The 21,166-nt window shown below is 38.0% G+C and overlaps 1 protein-coding gene across 1 annotated transcript in view; it reads left to right on the top strand.

Annotated features, from left to right (window-relative positions):
• The window catches only part of LOC107733559 (F-actin-uncapping protein RLTPR-like), a 45,799-nt gene extending 27,388 nt beyond the window's left edge, over positions 1–18,411 (top strand). The window contains exons 32-38 of the mRNA XM_016545226.1: positions 9,661–9,764; positions 9,935–10,718; positions 11,849–11,953; positions 12,342–12,378; positions 13,527–13,595; positions 13,889–14,239; positions 18,000–18,411. Coding sequence (XP_016400712.1) covers positions 9,661–9,764; positions 9,935–10,718; positions 11,849–11,953; positions 12,342–12,378; positions 13,527–13,595; positions 13,889–14,239; positions 18,000–18,250 — 1,701 coding nt within the window. The 3' untranslated portion in view covers positions 18,251–18,411. The remainder of the gene's footprint in view (positions 1–9,660; positions 9,765–9,934; positions 10,719–11,848; positions 11,954–12,341; positions 12,379–13,526; positions 13,596–13,888; positions 14,240–17,999) is intronic.
• The last annotated feature ends 2,755 nt before the right edge of the window (positions 18,412–21,166 follow it).

The following is a 21,166-nucleotide window of genomic DNA, read 5'->3' as shown; positions in this document are numbered from 1 at the left end:
GACTGTGTGTGGTTGCACTGGCACACTGCGAATCTGTGGAGCCCGTCCTGTCTTTTCTAAGATATTATATCCTCACTGCGGTGTCTCCGTTACGTGAGTGTGAGATGGAGTGAAAAGAACGGCAGAGGATGTCTTTTTCCTCATATCGGTGTGTATCTGTAACACTTGTGCATCCTGTGAATGGCCATTTGGTAAATGGTTGCCATAGTGATGGGCTTTACGGTGTTCTCAATTGTAGCTGCTCACACACACATGCCTTTACACTACTGTGTGTCTAATGTGCTCTTATGGCATGTTTATTGATGCTTCCATTGTGAGCTGTGATGTGTCTTTGATGCTGTATGTGATAAAGGTGCTATTGTGCCCTCACATTGTGATTGTGGCAATTTTGTGTGGTTGTCAGGTATTATATAATCGCAGGTGTGTTGAAAACTATCCTGTCGAGTCGTTCAAACCGCTTTTTTTAAATTTTTTGTCACAGAACTTTGGGCGTTTTATCTCTATTTGCCATTAACTGAAGTACTATGATGGTACCATGTTGTAATGATTGTATCAGACAGTAATACCACAGAATATCATGTTGCTATTATGGTTTTGGGTATGTATCATGATACACTACCGCTCAAAAAGTAGTTTTTTTTTTGGTAACACTAGATTAGGGAACACATATTCACTATCACTTAGTTGCTTATTAGCTTGCTTATTACTAGCATATTGGTTGTTTATTAGTACTTATAAAGAACATATTAATGCCTTATTCTGTGTGACCATATTCTAGATCCCTAGACCCTACCCTAAATGTAACTACAACAACTGCCTTATTTACTATCAATAAGCAGTAATTAGGAATTTATTGGGGGGAAATTCCTAGTTAATAATAAATATGTGTTCCCTAAAGTGTTACTGATTTTTTTAAAAAATGTTTTCGGGGAAAAAAAAAAAGTATCTCATGCTCACCAAGGATAATCAGCCAATATGTTACAAATAGGCATGCTAATAAGCAACTAGTTAATAGAGTTAATAATAAATATGTGTTCCCTAAAGTGTTACTGATTTTTTTTTTTTATGTTTTCGGGGAAAAAAAAAAAAGTATCTCATGCTCACCAAGTCTGCATTTATAAAAAATACAGCAATATTGTGAAATATTTTTTACAATTTAAGAAAAATGTATTATATTTTAAAATGTAATTTATTCCTGTGATGGCAAAGCTAAATTTTCAGCAGCCATTATATATTATTACTCCAGTCTTCAGTGTCACATGATCCTTCAGATTTGGTGCTAAAAAAAGACTTACTATTATTATCAATTTTGAAAACAGTTGTGCTGCTTAATATTTTTGTGGAAACCATTTCTTTTAGGATTCTGTGATGAATAGAAAAAAACTGCATATTTTAAAAATAGAAATCTTTTAAAACGGTATCAATGTGTTCACTGTCACTTTTGATTTAATGCATCTTTGCTAAATAAAAGTATTAATAAAAAATGGACTGACCGCAAACCTTAGATTGGTAGTATATTAAAGTAGCATGGTATTACCACAGTATGTTTTTTGTAAGGATTGAAACAATGTGTGATTACTGTATCCATTTAACATGGTGCTCATCAGTATGCCAAAACATACCATTGCAGTTATGTATTGTGATATCATTTATGATTACCATACTACTTCAAAGCATGCCAAAGAAAACATGGTAAAACTGTCATGGATGGGCCACAAAAACCATGAATGCCATAGTACTGTGACACTGAGTACTTATGGTTACTTACCACTTTTATCACCCCTAGTGCCCCAAGATATGTCAAAAAATACCATGGTAGTGTCCGCATAAATAATGGGAATACCATGGTACTGTACTGTGATATGATGTATGATCACTGTATTTATAACAGTACTTCAAACTTGTCTAACAATACATCATATAGTACTGTCCACAAAAATCATGATAATACCATAGTACTATGAAGCCATGTACATATGATTACCCTTTGTATTTACTAGTATCCCAAAGTATGTTAAAACATACCATAGTATTACTGTTACAGTAGTGTCCACAAAATTCATGATAATACCATAATTTTTTGGGCATATAATTACCACCCTTATATAGCATAAGGTATGTCAAAAGAAAATACCATGGTATTACTGTTATGGTAGTGTTCACAAAAACCATGGTGATACCATAGTACTGTGATACCATGTGCATATGATTACCACCTTTATTTACCATAGTATCCCAAGTTATGTCAAAACAAACATGTACAATCATGGTAGTTTCCACAAAAATCGTGGTATTCATAGTACTTTCTTGTAAAAAAAAAAATGGTCTGCTTGCATTAGCTTTTAGTGTAGTTAGTACATATGGTTGGTAAATTATAGGAAGATCTATATTGTGTTGTAGTCATACTATACTATTATATGATGACATCGTCCATATATGAGACCTGTAGCTGTTTCTGTGTTGTCATGGTGACTGGTGTGCATGAGTGTAATGCTGAATGTAGTCATGTCTACCTGTTGGCGAATTCCAGCCAATATGGACAGCTATTATTATGTGTATCCTCACACAGGTTACACTCGCACACAGATACAATCTACCGTGTAACCATTGTTGCGAGTGTATATGTGTGTGATAGACAGTGTAATGGGAGGGGTCTTCTGTTATTAAACCTGTGTTAATGTATAGTTGTAGACTGGTGTTACCCTTGTTATCGCTGTATATTTGTGTGTGAGGTCATTGTGCAGGCAGCTTTTTTCAGAACTGACAATCTGGAGATTTTGGCGCCAGTGTTATCGCAGACATGAGCACGGAGGGATGAAAACACCCCTGTCATTTCCTCTGATCACCTGATTGAGTATGTGTGTTATATGTTTATTCCTGTCAGCGTGATCTGTTGGCGAGAGTGTGTGTCCATATTGTGTGACGGTCATACTCCTTGGCTGGTGAAAATCCAATGACAGGTGGTGCCTCAGGGAGAAGCTCGTGTGACTGGAGAAGAGATGATGCTCTGATGGTCCAGTATATGTGTGTGTGTGTGTGTGTGTGTGTGTGTGTGCTTTTTTTCCTGTATGTCCCCGCAGGGCTGTCAGCAGTGTAGGACAACCGGGTCCTGTGATGAGGGGTGACTCTATGGTACAACCTACTCATTGGTCTTGAGGAAAGACGACCCATCCATAAAAATTGTGTTTGGGGCTCTGTGAGTTTTAGTGTCGTCCCTGTATCCCTGTTAAATTTCTCTCTGCTCCTGCATTTTTGATGGCTGCATAAGCATTTCTTTTATTACCTCTCCTCTCCACAATATCACACACACATACACACACACAGAGCTTTATTACAGAAGGATGCTCAACACTTCCAGTCTAGAGTGACCAGTGTATTCCACAATTTGACGTCCTGCCACAGCATAGTTCTGCAATTAATCAAGCTACAGTAGAATTTCTATGCAGGTGTTTCTCACAATGCCATTTTCCACAAATGCAGTACACTTTTAAACATTACATGTAAATATACCATGTGATAAATTCTTACCTAACATAAAAGTAACCTACAATAAAAAGTAGCTTGTTTTAAACACATGAAATGTCTGTATACTTTTTGTTTTTTCGTCTTAACCTGTCCTGACCCCCTCTACATGGTAATACTGTCATGGAGGGACTACAAACTATTAAATTTACTATTTAAATTATAACCATAATAATTTCATGATAATTTCATAATGTTGAGTTGACATTAAATTTGTTCGGTCACACTTCATTTTAAGGTCCAATTCTCGCTATTAACAAACCATTATTTACGACTTTTGCCTCAAACTCCTAATTTGCTGCCTATTCATAGTTAGTAAGGTAGTTGTTAAGTATAGGTATTGGGTAGGATTAGGGATGAATAATATGGTTATGCAGAATATGTGTTTTATAAGTACTAATAAATAGCCAATATATTAATAATTGTCATGCTAATAAGCAACTAGATAAAATTGATCCCTATACTAAAGTGTTAGTTACCATTTGTTCTATTGAGTAGATATTTAACTTCTATAATATTTAATTATTTCCACATATTATTCAACCCTGGCCTTTTACCATATGATTTTTGCCCATTATAAAAATGAACATTCCTTAAATTGTGTTGCTCCAGAAGTAATATAATTTGGACATTTTTCTACTGCATGGCGGGAAGGCAAGTAATTAAAGGGGTCATATGATGTTGCTAAAAAGAACATTATTTTGTGTATTTGGTGTAATGAAATGTGTTTATGCGGTTTAAAGTAAAAAAAACACATTATTTTCCACATACTGTACATTATTGTTTCTCCTCTATGCCCCACCTTTCTGAAACGCGTCGATTTTTACAAAGCTCATTGGTCTGAAAAGCGAGGTGTGCTCTGATTGGCCAGCTATCCAGTGCGTTGTGATTGGCCGAATACCTCAAGTGTGTTACGGAAATGTTATGCCTCTTACCATACTGTGATGCCCTGTCCGGCCGGAGCGACCACACAAAAACATTAAAACCCATTATAAACAAGGCATTTGTTGCATCCAGTGGGAACATAATTACAAGTGCTACTCTACACTGCTCAAAACTCGCGTTTGAATCATCAGTGGCAAATCCTTTAAATTAAAACGTACTTACAGTCTGTGAGTCAGAACAGCCGGCATTGTAGTTTACTCTACCAGGATCAAGAAACAGTCCTCCATAAAATGTGCTTTCACATTTTGTAAAATGCTTTCACAACGAAACACGCAGCGCAGAGCTTGTAACACTTCAAAGAGAAAGGAAAAATTGAAATCGCATCATATGACCCCTTTAATCTTGTTCCATTTCCTAAATTTTTACAAATATTTCTGTTGACTGCATTAATCAAACTTGGCTATTCAGCCCTGTTATGTAATGTAAAAAGGAAGAAAAAAGGTCTTTAATTAATTAGAACATATGTTTATCAGTAACTACAAACCAATGTTTGGTCACAAACTAATTAGTCTCTTCTGAGTAACAGCTTCATTGAGTCTAAATTTGCAAGCCCATTACTCATTTTATGTCCTTTTTTAATGTATTTATTTTTTTAAAGTTTATTTTTTTTAAGTTTTATTTTTCATATTTAGAAAATTACAAAACAGTTTAAAATCTGATTTATGTAAACTGTTGCAAGACCAAAAATACCTTGTTATTCATACCTTCAACAAATATCATCAAAAGGAGGTGCTTGTTTAGCCTTGACCAGAAATCTGGTCAACCTCAGAAGGACAAAAAAAAATTACATTTATATGAGCTGTTTATATTCATTTTATATGAGGATTGCAACCTGAGGTTGTTGATCAGCATTTTTTGAAGGTTAAGCACCACCTTTCACCGACCATTTACTAAGATCTTCAGGTTCTATTTTGTACCATATTTGTGGAAAGTATTGGATTTAATCACAGATGCATTACTGCCTACCATAGAGCTCGTAGCCTTACTACCAGTGACGCATAGACAGAAGCCCGTGGAATTCTGGGATCACTGTCTCAACCTGACACCTTTAGACAGGCCTGCTCACATCATAATGCTGTTCTCAGTTCACAGAGTTTAATAGAGGTAAAGATCACTGCATTCATTCCGTCTCTCTGTATTTCTGCTTCTTTCCACTGAAATTTAAAGGGAAACCAACAACAATCTGACACGGTGTACACAAAGTCATGAGTCATGACATGTGAGTCGGACTGATCTTTGATCAGTGTGTCAGCTTCCATCCAGGAACAGCTTCTTTAGACTCAAACGTGTCACTTTTACAAGAGCAGACCAGCTTAACCCATCACGTTTTAACATTATCTGGTTTCATGGAGGAATCAGTTTTGATTTTCAAATTATGGCTAGTAGAATTAATTACCTACTGATTTATATGTAACAGCCTATTTATGGAATAAATTCACCATGAGTGATGAAATATTTTTGGCTTTATGTGGAAAATTATGATACCATGTGATATAATGTTTAGGTATTAACAAACCCAGCAGGCCATGTGAACCACACAAAATCTTTGTTTTCCGTTATTGATATATAATTAAGCATGAGCTGTATGGTTGCACTGTTCATGCGGTGTGTTTTGTAGGAGAATATGATTGTGTTATTAAGATGTGTGGGAAACACCTCTCCCTGTGCCGCCTCACACAACGTGGCGTCTGCTCTCCTCCTCTTTTTAAAGATGGAGTGATGAGTGCTTTGCCTTCTCATTGGCCGAGAGGTGCTAAATGATTTATAATCCATTTCTCATGCGGTGAGCGGTGCCTCATTTGCATATGGTTGCTATAGCTCTGCAGTGGTCTCTCTCTCCTTCTCTCTCTCTCTCCATTTTTCTTTCTTTCTCATCATGCAGTACCCAAACTGCCCGAAGGCCTCACAGTCTGTGCAGCAGCAGGAAACAGGCAAAACACACAGACTGGGCACCCTGTGCTTTTGTGTGTGTATAGTGTTTGTTAGCTACTGATCTGGCACAGTTGACAAGTCAACATGGAATCAACATTGACCCAATTTGCTTTCTTAATACACATGGTCGTATTAATGGTAATATAATGATTAATCTTTGCACATTATAGAAAAAATTCACAATATTAAAATAAACAGTTTTGTTTTTTGTAATCATGTAAATTGTATGGAAACCCATTTCTGTCATGGAATCCCAAAAAAATATCAAAATTTAATTGTTTATATCACATAATTCAGACTTTTTCCTCATAATTTACATCTCACAATACAGTTTTTTGTTTCTGTCATGGAAAAAAAAGAAAAAAGTAATTGTGGCTCTTTATCTCACAACAAATAAATTATTAAATGCTAAAACTGAATAAATTTAAATGAACAAACTTGACGTTGCATTTGCAACCATGTGAAAACAGTGGGTGCTGCAGCCCCCTCAGCACCCCTACTTCCCGCGTCCCTGCACAATTCTTACTTTTTTCCTGCAGCTGCAAGTTCATTTCTCACAATATGTTGTGACATGATCAATCCACCTGTTCTATGGAGACTACTTTTCACAATCCAGTTAAATGCATCAGTTAAATGGGTTGCGGGTGATGTTTTATGTTGACTTGAAAATCTAGCACAGTTCTCAAGGTGCTAAATGAATTAACCACTAGTTCAGTGGTTCTCAATTTTTTTTTTTACTCGAAGGCCCCCCATTGTCCACAATTGTAATGAGGAGATGAGGCAGAGAGAGAATCCACTTGCGTGCACGACTTTAAGAAAACACAAAAAAACTAGATAACCCATACATAAGGAACCAGGAACCAGAAACATCCAGGGAACTATACAGGGAGCATCAACAATGACCAGCAATCACAAGTGAAAACCAAGCCGTTTAAATACACACAGACAAACAAGCTAAACGAGGTAACAAGGGGGCGTGGGCAGTTGTCATTGACGTTGTCATTTTTGTAACCCTAATCCTATTTTACACATGAAATGAATCCTGCTCCAGATTATTTTCTTATATTTACATTAAGATCTGTTAATCCTAGTACAAACCTGTATTTCTGAAGCCTCTGTGGAAATGATCAGCAGTGTGATTTCAGCTTTCAGGCAACATATTGTTAGAGTAAAAGATTAATGATTGCCATCATGAAAATCGTTTTGCTCATTTATCACAATCACAATGTAGTGTAATGTCATTAAAACTCAATGTTTAAGAATGATCAGAACTGGCAAATCGTACAACAGGCATCCTCCATATCTGCGGCTATTGTGTTATTACTGTGGCTACATGACAGATACACCAGTAGTCACCACTGATGAGCACTCATTCTCTCATTTAAGTGTGTATGTGTGTGTGTGTGTGTGTGATGAGGCTGTATCTGAGGGGTGTAATTATATTAGGTGGTGGGGGGGAACAGGCAGAGAGATTGAGGCAGGGTTTGGCTCTCTCTTGGGACACTATAGGCAGATCTGCTTGAAGACAAATGTCTTTTTACATAGTCTTATTCACGCAGTCTTTAATATGTATAAATGTAAGCAGAAAAAAACACTTGTGCATAAGCTTAGGAATGCTCACCATATAAACTTACACAATAGTGTTAACATTTCTACACAACATTTCTGTCAACCTGAACCCTAAACCAAACCTTAAATCAAAAGGCACTGCTTGGTTTAACTTCATAGGCATGTTGTTATAGGAGTAGTCTCACAGAGCCAGAGACTATTGCTATGAAGTCTGGTCTATTCTGCAGTTTATTCTGGCCAAAGGTTCTTTCACATCAACACAAATGTTCGGCATAAAAATTCAATCCGATTTTCGAATGCAGTTTGTCTTTTTAGACCGAAGTGTAAAAGACAGATGGGCTGAATGAAAATGCACATTCACTCTCTGACAGTAGATGATGCTTTTAGAAAAGCAGAAATACCCTGATTACTCTGGGATACAAAGCACTCCTTAATTTTGCATTTCGGACACCCACTTGTTACGGAGAAGAAAGTAGATCCGTTCAGATTTGCCTGTTCGCCGGTTCCAGGTTTTCCCCCTGCTATTCACTGTCGCAAAATTCTTGTTTGTATTAACAAAATAATGTTTGTGAGCAAAACCAAGTCATGGTTTATGCAACAGAGACTCTGTTTTCTTTGAGTTTTCTTTGCAGTATGATGGAAAAGAGATTACAACGCCTCTCCAAAACAAAAACCATCACATTTGACAGAATGCAAATATTAGCAACGATCTGAACAGACTCAGTAATAGGCGTTCATATAAATGAAAAGTTTATCACTACAAATTTTCGCACTGAATATTCGTCTTTGTGTAAAGAGGCCTTAAAAATCTCCCAGTAAGCCCAGAAAGGAATGTTCTTGATAAATCTGAAATGGTACCACAGGAATAGACCTGTGTGGAACATAATAAATGGTTATATGTGACCCTGGACCACAAAACCAGTCATAAGGGTCAATTTCAAAAAATGAAAATTCTGTCATTAATTACTCACCCTCATGTCATTTCAAACCCGTAAGATCTTCGTTCATCTTCGGAACACAAATTAAGATATTTTTGATGGAATCTGAGAGCTGTCTGACCCTGCATAGACAGCAACGCAGAGGAGATCTGTAAAATAATCCATGTGACATCAGTGGTTCATCCGCAATTATACAAAGCTACGGGAATACTTTTTGTGCGCAAAAGAAAAAAAACCTGACTTTATCCAACAATTCGTCTCCTCCGCATCACCCTGTAAACAGCGTATGCTGTTCTGTGTCAGCTGCGTCACACGGATATGCTGTTTCCGTTCAGATCAAAACACAACAACGTAGGAAACAGACATGAGGGTGAGTAATTAATGACAGAATTTTCATTTTTGGGTGAACTATAGTAGACACCATTTTGTTTCTCTGTGAACTAACAAGGCACCTCATATTCTGTGCACCCCATTCTCCTGGAAGCTGGCTAGCTGTCAGCCAGTCTGATTGAAGCTTGCTATTTTCACAAGTGCTTATAAGTTTTGTGTGCAATGTGCATTAGATGCTCAGTAAACGGATCTGTGGGTGTGCCGTCTGAGGTTGAGTTTAAGGTTTATTGATCAAGGTCCTGTATTGTTTAAGTCATGTTAATATTTTCATTCCATTATGCTATGATAGTTTTTCATGTCCAGATTAAATATTTAGTAGATTTTAATTGGTTGAATGACCTTGTGTTTGTTTGTATGTGTGCAGGAGCAGGCAGCTGAGAGCGAGAATGAGGCCAATGAGAACATGGGGAGGGTTGATGAAGGTGTAGAAGAGTTCTTCACCAAAAAAATCATCCCTGATGACCCCCTGTGAGTACACAACACATACAAACACACTCAAGTATGCAGATCAATGTTATTTAAACAGATACTCAACTTTAATCACAGCACATGATTAAATCATGGTCTCTAACAAAGAAATATTCTTACCGGTTGTCAAAAGACATTTCCCATCATGCCTCTCCTCTCCTCGTGTTCAGAAAGCACCAGAGGGAGGAGCCCCTCATTAAAGCACAACCTGCAGAGCCCACGTCTGTCACAACTGCCCCTCCTACCACCTCCACTACAACACCCATCCCCACCACAGCCCCCTCCAAAAACATTAAGAAGAAGTTTGGTGACTTTTTCGCCTTTAAGAAAGTCCGAGCAGGTCGAGGGGCCAAGGGCGACGGCGTTCCTGAGGGCAAGGGCAAAAAGACTTCAATAGCAGATCTCATCCGACCACTCCGGGAGGCAGCACGTGCAGAGAAAGAGCGAGAAAAGGAAAGGGAAAGAGAAAAGGAGAGGGAACGAGAGAAGGAGAAAGAAAAGGAGAGGGACAAAGAGAAACGGGATGAGGAAAACATAGTCAAGGCAGCCACAACCACGGCCACCACCACCATCCTCACCATCACAGATTCAACAACAACTGCACCAGTTATTGAGGACAAAATGTCACCCAGAGCTCCTTCACCTGCCCCCACACCTATACTGACCCCACCTGCATCCACTCCCACACCTCCTGCCTCCTCCCCGAGCAAAACCGAAGAGGTCCCAGCACTGTCCCCTGCTGCACCTCCCACTCCCACCAAAACCCCCAGCCCAGTCCCAGTTGTGTCACCCTCAGAGCGGGAGAAGAGCTGGACCCTGGAGAAGAGCCGCACCCCAGATGGAGAGCGGAGGCCCAAACCCATGCGTCGCTCTCTCAGAGAGGGCAAATCACAGTCCCTCATCCTGCTCTCAGACGTCTTGCCAGAGCAGGATGGCACAGCCACGCAAGTAAAGGTAATTGAGCAGTGGTTCTGATTGGGTTAAACTAGATATTGTATATTTTATATTGTATAGATATTATATATTGACTCGGCCAATTAATTTGACTATTTGGTTATTTATAGATGATATACTAGGCTGATTGGCTCATTAAGAGAAATTCAAAATCTGTTAACAGCATAGTTGATGCATAATGCAAATTTTCTAAAACGAAAGTTTTTCGATATTTTAAGTGCATTTTGAGTAAATATTGTGTAAAAAGTATTAATTGAATCCCTTACAATAAAATTACTGTGGCAGTATCATGGTATGTTCTGAATGTGATTTGATATAAAATAACAAAAAACTAAATCTTTATAATATTTAATTCAAGATTAATATACTTAATATACATAGTAGATCTGGTATATCCTACGTATTATTTCTATATCGAGAGTATTTTTCTTACCCCATTAAATCTCATTATATAAACCTCGTTCACTTTTGTTAAATTTATTAAATTTATGCAAAAAAAAAACTATTTCCCAATGAGGTAAGACAGTATCATGATACTTCAATATTTACTGTATCATGGTGGTAGTTGTTTACCATGTTCATGTACACACAAAGAAAACCATCATCTTACCATGGTGCATGTACAAAACTACATGGTACTTTTTTGTTGCTGTAACAGCATGTGTTGAGTTACTTTGTGTGATCTGCATTTCTTTCGTCACATTTTCTTGTTCTCAGAACAGTCTTTGACGTCATTGGCCAAGATTGTTGTTACTCTATATATAAATGTGTCAGAACTGAAATTGTCACAGTGTGAATGTGGGTGTGATGTAATATCAGCACATCTAAAATATTTTATAAACATGATACTGAAATTGTTTTTCTTGCAGCATCTGTTGTTGCATAATATGATTTTTGTCAGCTTCTGAAAACTGTGAGCCAGTATTAAATAGTTTGGTCGCTGATCCAAAATCCCTCTGGATGAGAGGGCGCCGTCAGTTTTAGAGGTTCCTATTGACTATTTAATATACGGCTGACTTCACTTCCTAAAAAGTGCTCTGAAAGCTCCTAGAATAAATATTGATAGAAATATTTCTTGTGCTGTTTGTACAAAAAATATTCTAAAAGGAAATTTTTTGGTCACTGCCTAGAAACATGCCTCAGAGAGCTCGTCCAGCTTTGAACAGCGTTTCCATGTCATGCTTCACCGCATGGGAGTCACCAAAACATCTCCTACTGACACCAAACAGAGCCAGGTAAGTGCGGATATTTCATGCTTCCAATTTTCTTTCTGGGAAGTTAAATATTTGTTTTTGCTACTTGCCATGTTTTTAGTAGTGTGTTGTTGCCAAACAGTCCAACCTTTTAATGTGAAAAACGTACCCTTTTGAACCAAATTAATTGAACAACTTTGTTCTCTGAAGACCTTTTAAACTTTATTAACGGTCATAAATAATTCACTGTTATCGGAAATGCCTTATATCAGGAAAAAACACCTTGCCCCAGTAACATTCGCTTACTCTGCGAAAACCGCAGTATCAAAATCATCGCTTATTCTTTACATGAAAAAGGGTTTGGGTGAATTAGAGATTATACACTTACTTCACTAGGCATCTTATTTAAACCAGTTTTATCCTCTTACAGAGCAAGGATGAGGAGCTGAGGAAAGCCAACTCTGAGGGTAAGACACATTTCTCAGCTACAGTATGTACTTCTCCATGCTGGGATGTGAGAATTTGCCGCATTGTTAGTGCTGCATCAGCACATCTGTGTTTTGACAGTGGTGGTGATCTCAGTGTTTCTCCTCTGGGGTTTCAGGTGTGCCTATGTGTGCTTCCTATGTGGTTAGGCCATTCACTGATTATGAGATGCAAAATATAGTTTCTCTTCTTTCTTTTCTTAATTCACACTGCAAATCTTTGCTTTCATTGAAATGCTGTTAAATAATCAGATATGTTTAAAGGGGTCATATGATGTGATTTCAAGTTTTCCTTTGTCTTTGGAGTGTTACAAGCTGTTCGTGCATACTATATAAGATCCGTAAAGTAGCGAAGACTAAAGTGTCAAACCCAGAGATATTCTTTATAAAAGTTAAGACTCGTCCACACCTTCCTAAAATGCCTCATTTAAATACGCCCCCACATATCTACGTCACTGTGTTGGACAATTTGCATAACACCGCCCAAATGTTTACGCAAAGAAAGAAGGCGCAACTTTCATTCTCGCTGTAGTATTGTTGCCGCCGCCATCGTGTCATGGAGATGCCGTGTTTCCAAATATGGTAAGGAGCGTAACATTTCCGTCACACGCTTGAGGTATTCGGCCAATCACAACTCACTGGATAGCTGGCCAATCAGAGCACACCTCGCTTTTCAGAACGATAAAATCGATGAGTTTCAGAACGTCGAAGCAGAGAGATATGTGGAAAATAATGTGTTTTTTTGAATCTTAAACCGCGTAAACACATTGCATTACACAAAATAATGTTATTTTTAGCATCGTCATATGACCCCTTTAATTCCATTTAGATGTGTTTGTATCTATATACCATCTCTCTATATATACCACACACACACACTCACATATAACTCTAGCAGAAGGCTATATGTTTGCACATAATGCTATGATTAAAACAAACAAACAGCAAGAATACCTTGCAGCATTGTGTTAAATCCAATTTAAGGGAAGTTTCACTTTTTTCAGGTTCAGCCATAAAATCCTTTTCCTTAAGCTATTTGCAGTGTATTTATTCTTATGCATTTGCACAGCTCAGCATGTATTTTATGTGCAGCATTTTCTGTTATTTAGTACACTTTGCTTGCTTTTTAGGGGCAATACTTGACAAACCTGAGCCGCCACCTACATTTATGAAACCCCGCACAATGTCCACCTCATCAGGTAAGAAAGGAATCACCCAGCTTCATTTAATTTCATCATAGCAAGGCACATGTTGCGATGAAACGAAAGTAGTGACAGATATTTTCCTCTGTGATGTAGATAGAAAAAATGCAGGACGAGGTTCTAACAAAAGAAATCTAGCATACATCACCAGAGAAAAGATCTCGAAGATTGACTTATGATATTTTGATTAAGAATTACGAGGTTAAAAAAGGAAATATATCAATAGATAATTTGTGCACAATAAGATAACATGCATTTAGAAAATATTTCAAACCTCTTATTTTCTACAGACACCAGGCGACCAACCCGAGTGACCCAAAGTGTTACTGACTTCCACCGTACAGAAAAGCCGCTACTTCCAGAGCGTCCTATAGGCCCATTGCCCCCTAAACCGGCCATGAAGCCCATTCTGCTTCCTGGTAGTGAGGCAACACAGACGGCCACGCCCAATCCCAAGCTCCCCAGCCCCTCTCAGGATGGCCAGGCAGAGGTATCCGAGACCATCTCTCTCTCCCAGCCTCAGGAGAAAGATCCTACAACCCCATCTCCCCGCAAAGAGATGCCCCCAGCCCCCTCACCACGGAGGATTCTCAGAACGGATATCAAAGAGCGTTCAGAGAGAGCACAATCCGTCACTGAAGGTTTGCCTCTCTGTCAGTCTAGTGGGGATGATGGGGCATGCGGGCTTTGGATGGCCAGTTTTTACATAACACGCTATTTTAAACTTGTTTTTAGAAGGATAGTGAAAATTGAAACTAAATGAAAATTATCTAAATGTTTTCTCATCCCCTGTTGAGAAAAACAGCATATGCTGGTTAGGTATGTTTTGAAGCATGGTAGCTGGTTTAAGCTGGTCATGTGCTGGTCCTAAGCAACTAGCTCCTGCTGAGGACCAGCTCTTAACCAGCTCATGACCAACTAAGGACCAGCTTAAACCAGCTCAAACCAGCAGCCATTCTTCAAAACATACCTAACCAGCATATGATGTTTTTTTCAACAGGGTCCTCACGTCTTTTCGAATGCTATTTCAGTATGCAGATATTTTTTCACAGAGCTTGGTAGATTACTTACAAATTGTAGTCATTACTGATTCCAAATTACATGACAAAAATTGTAGTTCGTAATTCATTGCCTTACACATTTTAGGTAATATAATCGGACTACTTTTAGATTACTTTCAGATTACTTTAGACCTATTTCGTTTATCACATTGGTTTAAATAGGATAATCTTGTACCATATTGATATAAAAATACAAAGAGTAAGAAAATATATTCCATTCGTTGTTATTAGGAACATGAAGTTCATTTAACATGACATGACGTCAAGGTTTCTCAAACTGGGATTCGTGAAGGAACTGCAGGGGGTTTGTGAATTCAATGAAAATCTCATAATTAATTAAAACATAAAAATGTAGAATAAAAATAAATAATTTTAAAATAACATCAATTAAAATAAAACACTTACTAAATAAAAAAGAGAAACCTTTCAACGTCAAAGAACCGTGAGCATGCAAATGTATTTTAAATGTATTTATTTTAAAATCTCAGGGGCACATCAAGTAAATATATTAGGTAAATGAGGTTCAGATGACAAATATAGTTTGGGAATACCTGCATTATGTAAATAACGTGAATTTTTGCACTTTAATGTGTTTGAAAGATAAAGGCCTTCCAAAGACATAGTAATACATGATTAAATAACCTATATTTGATCATTCAAATTGTTTCAGAGAAAGGACCGCAGGTCAAGTGGCAAGCCTCTGAGATACTTGTACCTTTTCTGTAAGGTGGCAAGTGGGTAGGAATGATCAGCTAAGCCCAGATTCTGAGCAGTGAATGCGCCACTAATGTGATAAATCTGGTTTGGCTGTGAGGCAGGGGAAACACGGAAAGAGACAGATGCTCCTTGAAGAACTTTGGTTTCTTGCCTTATTGTTCTCAATGCCAGTTCCTCAGGAATGCCACGCAGGCCGAGCTTATTTGCAGCCTCACAAAGAAGTATGGACCTTTCTGAACCGTCATCGAGGACAGCATATGTCTCCAGAGTTCGTTCTCGATACTGCAGATGAACCTTCACCACTTTCAGCAATACCCGGCTGCAATCTGTGGGTCGATTCAGGTAAGCAGTGCCAACAGCGGAGCTCAGCATGCATATGCCCTCTTTACCTGCCTTGGCATTGACTTCATGCAAGATCTGGAGGTGTTTATTTTGACAAATGCTGCATGGTTTCTTGAGAGTGCAGTCAGTAACAGCATGAGATCGACCACATTTCATACACCTCTTGTTCTCTGTGATCCAATTATGAATCTGCTCAGTGGTGAAAGTTTGGAAAGTTGCACACTGACTTAAGAAGTGTTCAGAGCTCTCACAATAGGGACAATAAGGTTGCACTTTACCTCTTTTCCTGCCTGAGGTGGATGCTTTGGGTCCTGGTTCTGGGCTCTTCACCTGTGAGATAGCTTAGCTACTGATTTCCTTGCAACTAGTTGCACTGGATTCGAACGACTGATGGAAGTAGCATAGCTGATTGGGAATTCACGCTCTTCTCTAGCTCTGTAAGGAATATCATGACATACAGGAGGGGGTGGATCAGGCCATAACTCATCCTCCTGAGGAGGTGGGTTTACCTGCACTGTAGTTTGAATTATCTGGGGTGTTAGAGGTTTAACGGAATGGGACTCGTCTGAGGACACAGCTAACACTTGGGACCGCAGTTGCGAGGCCTGGGATGACGCAGAGGTGGAGGCTGGTGAGGATATGTGAGCAGGGTTTGAAAGTGGCTGCCTTGTTGCAGGTGAAGAGCACCAACACTGCACCGTGACTTCTGGAACCGTCTTCTGGTGGATCACGACTGCTTATCACGTGCATAATCGTTTTCTGTGCGTCCGCCAATGGCCACTAGAAGGCGCTTTTGCGCTACCTTTGTAACACAAATAAAAATTTAAGTTCATCAGTAGTAATGTTGAAACACTTCTTAAACCTGAAATGATTTTTGTAAATCCAGTGGCCAAATGCTGTGTGACTGGTCTTTGTGTGAATGTCCACAAAACTGGAAGAATTTCTGAGTGTATATATTAGAAAGGAACATTTAAAAGATGAAAAAGCAGAATTAGGGAGAATCGATAAATTATAAATAAATTATTGGTATTGTGTGAATAATATGTAATCATGTAATCAATAAAAAAGCAACTGTAGTCTGATTTTGAGTGTTTTAAAATGTAATTTAATCTAATTACAAGTACTTAATTTTTGGAATCTGATTACGTAATCCGGATTACATGTAATCGGTTACTACCCAGCTGTTTTTTCAGCTGAACATTTTTTTTCCATACAGTGACAATTCATGATGTCTGTCAAAATCCAACAAGCTTATTTTGTTTTAGAGCGGACACTATTATTAGTAAATAGCGATTTAATTGTCTGTTCCACTTCAGAAAACTTCAAACATAGCACATCATCATATGCACTTTTGTGAACAGGTTCTTTTTAATGAATCAGCACAACCAGTGTAGTCTGATTTTCAAAATGAACGATTCCTATGAGCCGGATCTTTTAAAGAAAAATGTAAGAAGACAAGTTACCATTCAGATTTTTTGAACATCCCTTTAATTTATTCACAGCCTATCTATCTCCTATTTTGTTTCTTACTTTTCACTTTGTCCCATGCATGTACACAAGATTGGCCTTTATGATATCCATCACGTCTAAACAAGTTTATAATACTAAAGTAGGGCCACATAATGACTCAACTAGTGTCTGTTTTCATTCAACACCTCCCTCAAAGCTCTCAGAGTCTGCCGGCTCTTACAGGGCTCGGCCGAACACAATTCAGTTAGCCCTGTCCCATCAGTCATGTAATTCAATACTTGTGAGGCCGATGCAGCAAATGGGTCCTGATGAAAATGCATTCATTCTTTGAGTGTTGGTCCAAAATACTCTTTGTAGCTCCAAATGTTATCTTAGCGCAATAACCACATAACTGAGAATATGAATATTGTGATCATGTGATAAGCTGAACGTCCCTTGGTGGTATCAAGTGTTGTGTATGTGTCAGCATTTTCTGTGGACAATAAGCAGCCCGTCATTTTTTTCTTGATTTTCATTCAAGTTCCACCCTACATCCATACATCCCGATACAGATATTTTTCTCATTTGTGAATCTGTTATGAACCTTGTGATGGTTCATATCTGTGGCGTGGTGGTAGCACATACACTCATGACATAAAGGGTCACAGGTTTGAATCCTGACTGTATTGTTTCCCGATTTCCCTCATTCCCACTGTCAATCCTCCCTGTCCTATATAATAAAAGGCATAAAACAGCCTCGAAGACCCTGCGCTGTCTTATATTCATGTCTTTTATAAGAACGGACACAGTCTGACCGTATTTCCTCTCATAGAGACCCTCCCTATACCACGGCCCCGCATGAAGCCCTCTCCCCAGCGCCGTGCTGTGTCTGTCCATGAGGACTCTCTCCTCCAACACGCCGCCATGCTTGACCCTGAGGGTGAGCATCTGATGTCTCATACCTGTCACTCACAATATGTCAGTTGCATTCACATTCACGTATTTCTAAACAGCTCTCTGAATAATCCTGTTCATGTTAAATCTGAGCGATGTTTTGAAGAAGATGATGTTGCTAGCTGCTGATGTTATTGCTAGTCAGGTATTTTAAGGAGGACGGACATTGTCATACTGGAGAGAATGTGTCATGCAACTTTTTGGAGGCAATTAGCATTTTGCTATTTAGCATTTAGCATTGACAAAAGTATTGGAACACCCCTTTCTAATGAACAGGTTTGGCTACTTTAGTCATTTCCATGAGTACAAATCTTAATGTTAAAGCATATAATGATATTCTAGGAAACTGTGTGCTTCTAATTTTATAGCAACAGTACACTGGACAGGACACTTTTCTATTCTAACATGGCAATGCCTCCGTGTATAAGGCAAGGCTCAAAAAGAAATGATTGATTCAGTCAGTGTGGAAGAACTTGACAGGTCTGCAGAAAGCCAAGTCCTAATCTCAGCTGAACACCTCTGGTTTAACTTTAAATGCAGACCTTGAGCCAAAAACTCATCACCAAACACCAATGACTTGTACATGTGGGAACAGTCATTTTAGACACTTCCAAAACTGTTGCAACAGAGATGGAAATATAATTTTTAAATGCATATATTGTGTTTCCATCTTTGTTGCCACAGTTACGGAAGTGCCTTTATCTGTTCTAAAGAAGGGGGTGTCCCAATACTTTTGTCCATATAGTGTACATACCATTTAAACAGTTGGGGTTGGTAAGATGTTTTCGAAAGAAGTCTCTTGTGATCATCAAGGCTGCAATTATTTGATCAATAATACAGTGAAATTGTGAAAATATTACTAAAATTTAAAATATGAAATTTAAAAATTAGTTTTCAGCAGCCATTGCTCCAGTCTTCAGTGTCACATGATCCTTCAGAAATCTTTCTAATATGCTGATTTGCTGTTCAAAAGCCATTTCTTATCATCAATGCAGAAAATAGTTGCTGATTAGTATTTTTGTGGAAACTGTGATACATTGTTTGATGAATAAAATAGTTCAATAGAATTGCATTTGTTTGAAATATAACTTTTTGGCAACATTATAAATGTCTTCACTATCATTTTTGATACATTCAATGCATCCTTGCTGGGTAAAAGTATTAATTTCTTATAAAAAATCTTACTGACCCCACACTTTTGAATGGTATTGTAAATGAATTCAAATCTAAAAGACGTAGACTAAAAGACACAAATGTTGATGCTGATTTCTTGGGTTAATTAAAACACAAAATGCATTTCTTTCTGTTCGCTTTTTTTTTTTTCTGCAAGCAACAAATCTACTATATGGCACTTTTCAATAATGCCAGTTATTATGGCCTCTCTTATAAAAAAAAAAAAAAAAAAAAAGAGTAAATCAATACCTATACTTGTTAATAATGATTAAAAAGTGAATTCTGTTCGTGTCATTACGAGTCCTGGCTTTTTCATGGATGCGAACATGCTTGTCTCTCTTCCCTTTCTCAAAAATACTAGTTTCTCTTAGCTCAACTCGAAAGTTTGGCAATAAAACGATTGGCAGGGATTTGATTAAACTTGAAGTGATAGTTCTAAGCCTGTATGAGTTGCTTTCTTCTGTTGAACAGAACATATTTTCAAGAATGTTGGTAAAACAAACAAAAAAACAACAACAACAGTTGACAGTAACCATTGACTTCCACTGTATTTTTTTTCCATACCATGAAAGTCAATGGTTACCGTCAACTGTTTGATAACCAGCATTCTTCAAAATATGTTCTTTTGTGTTCAACAGAAGAAACTTATACAGGTTTGAAACAACTTTAGGGTGAGTAAATGAAGACAGAATTTTTTATTTTTGGGTGAACTATCGCTTTAAAGCAACTGTATGTAGTTCTGTCAGGACCACTATCGTCAAAATGATTGACACTTAGCATACAATTTGGTTTGGCGGTATGGTTCTGTTCTGGGCAAAAACTCCCTGCCCATCCATGCAGCCTGTCATGAATGAGCAGGGAGAGCAGCAATTATAACCCCCCCCCCTAGGGTAAACGGAATAGAACAAAGCAGATATTATTAATGTACTTAATGATATTTAAGTGTGTAACAACATTATTTAAGACAAAGGAGTCTGATTCAACGAGGGATATCAGAAAGCCAAGTCCTGACTGTGGCGAAAGGAGGAGTTGGGGATGGAGGAGGGCAATTTGCTCATGAGCAAGTGAAAAAGCTGCTGAATAATACTGAACAGAGCTTATATAGGAATGTCGTATTCCTATAGGTAGATGTGATAAGCTGAGAGTCAGCCGATGCAAGCTTGACTCGTGTTACCTGCCAGAACTAACGCTATAGGCTTAATTTTGGGGAATTTTGGGACTTTGGGGCCCCCTACAGTTAACAGAGTGGAACTAACTGTCGAAAATATCTGATTGTCGTAATTACAGTAGATACATGTACCAAAGCCATCTCTGCACGAGCATTTGTTACTGCCGTAAAGTAATCCACCCTTTTCGTGTAATTTAGGACCTGCTCACTAAATTTGCATCAAAAATAGTCTTATTATTTGCCTTATTAACTTGAAGCGGCTTTGCTTACATACTCACAGAACAAGACGTTTGGAGGGATCATAGGAATATTAGAAGTCTTTTTAGAAGTCAGAGTACCATCAGAATTATTTTGAAACTGATATTTCAAGGTTAAAACTTACATACAGTTGCTATATATACATTACAACATGTAAAAGGAAAGTAAATCTTTCTGCAGTCACCCAGCAGGACCTCTGAACTGTTATTGGCACAGAGCATTTTTAGCTCCCTGTCGCTGGACATGATTGTAGTGCACTTTTCTTATTTAAAGGGGTCATATGATGCTGCTAAAAAAACATTATTTTGTGTATTTGGTGTAATGAAATGTGTTTATGCGGTTTAAGGTTAAAAAAACACATTATTTTCCACATACTGTACATTATTGTTTCTCCTCTATGCCCCGCCTTTCTGAAACTCGTCGATTTTTACAAAGCTCATCGGTCT

This window comes from Sinocyclocheilus rhinocerous, unplaced genomic scaffold (genome assembly GCF_001515625.1).
Source record: "Sinocyclocheilus rhinocerous isolate Xijiao unplaced genomic scaffold, SAMN03320098_v1.1 scaffold3477, whole genome shotgun sequence".
NCBI lineage: Eukaryota > Metazoa > Chordata > Actinopteri > Cypriniformes > Cyprinidae > Sinocyclocheilus > Sinocyclocheilus rhinocerous.
Note: the sequence above shows the minus strand (reverse complement) of the source record. Positions and strands in the feature narration are given on the sequence as shown.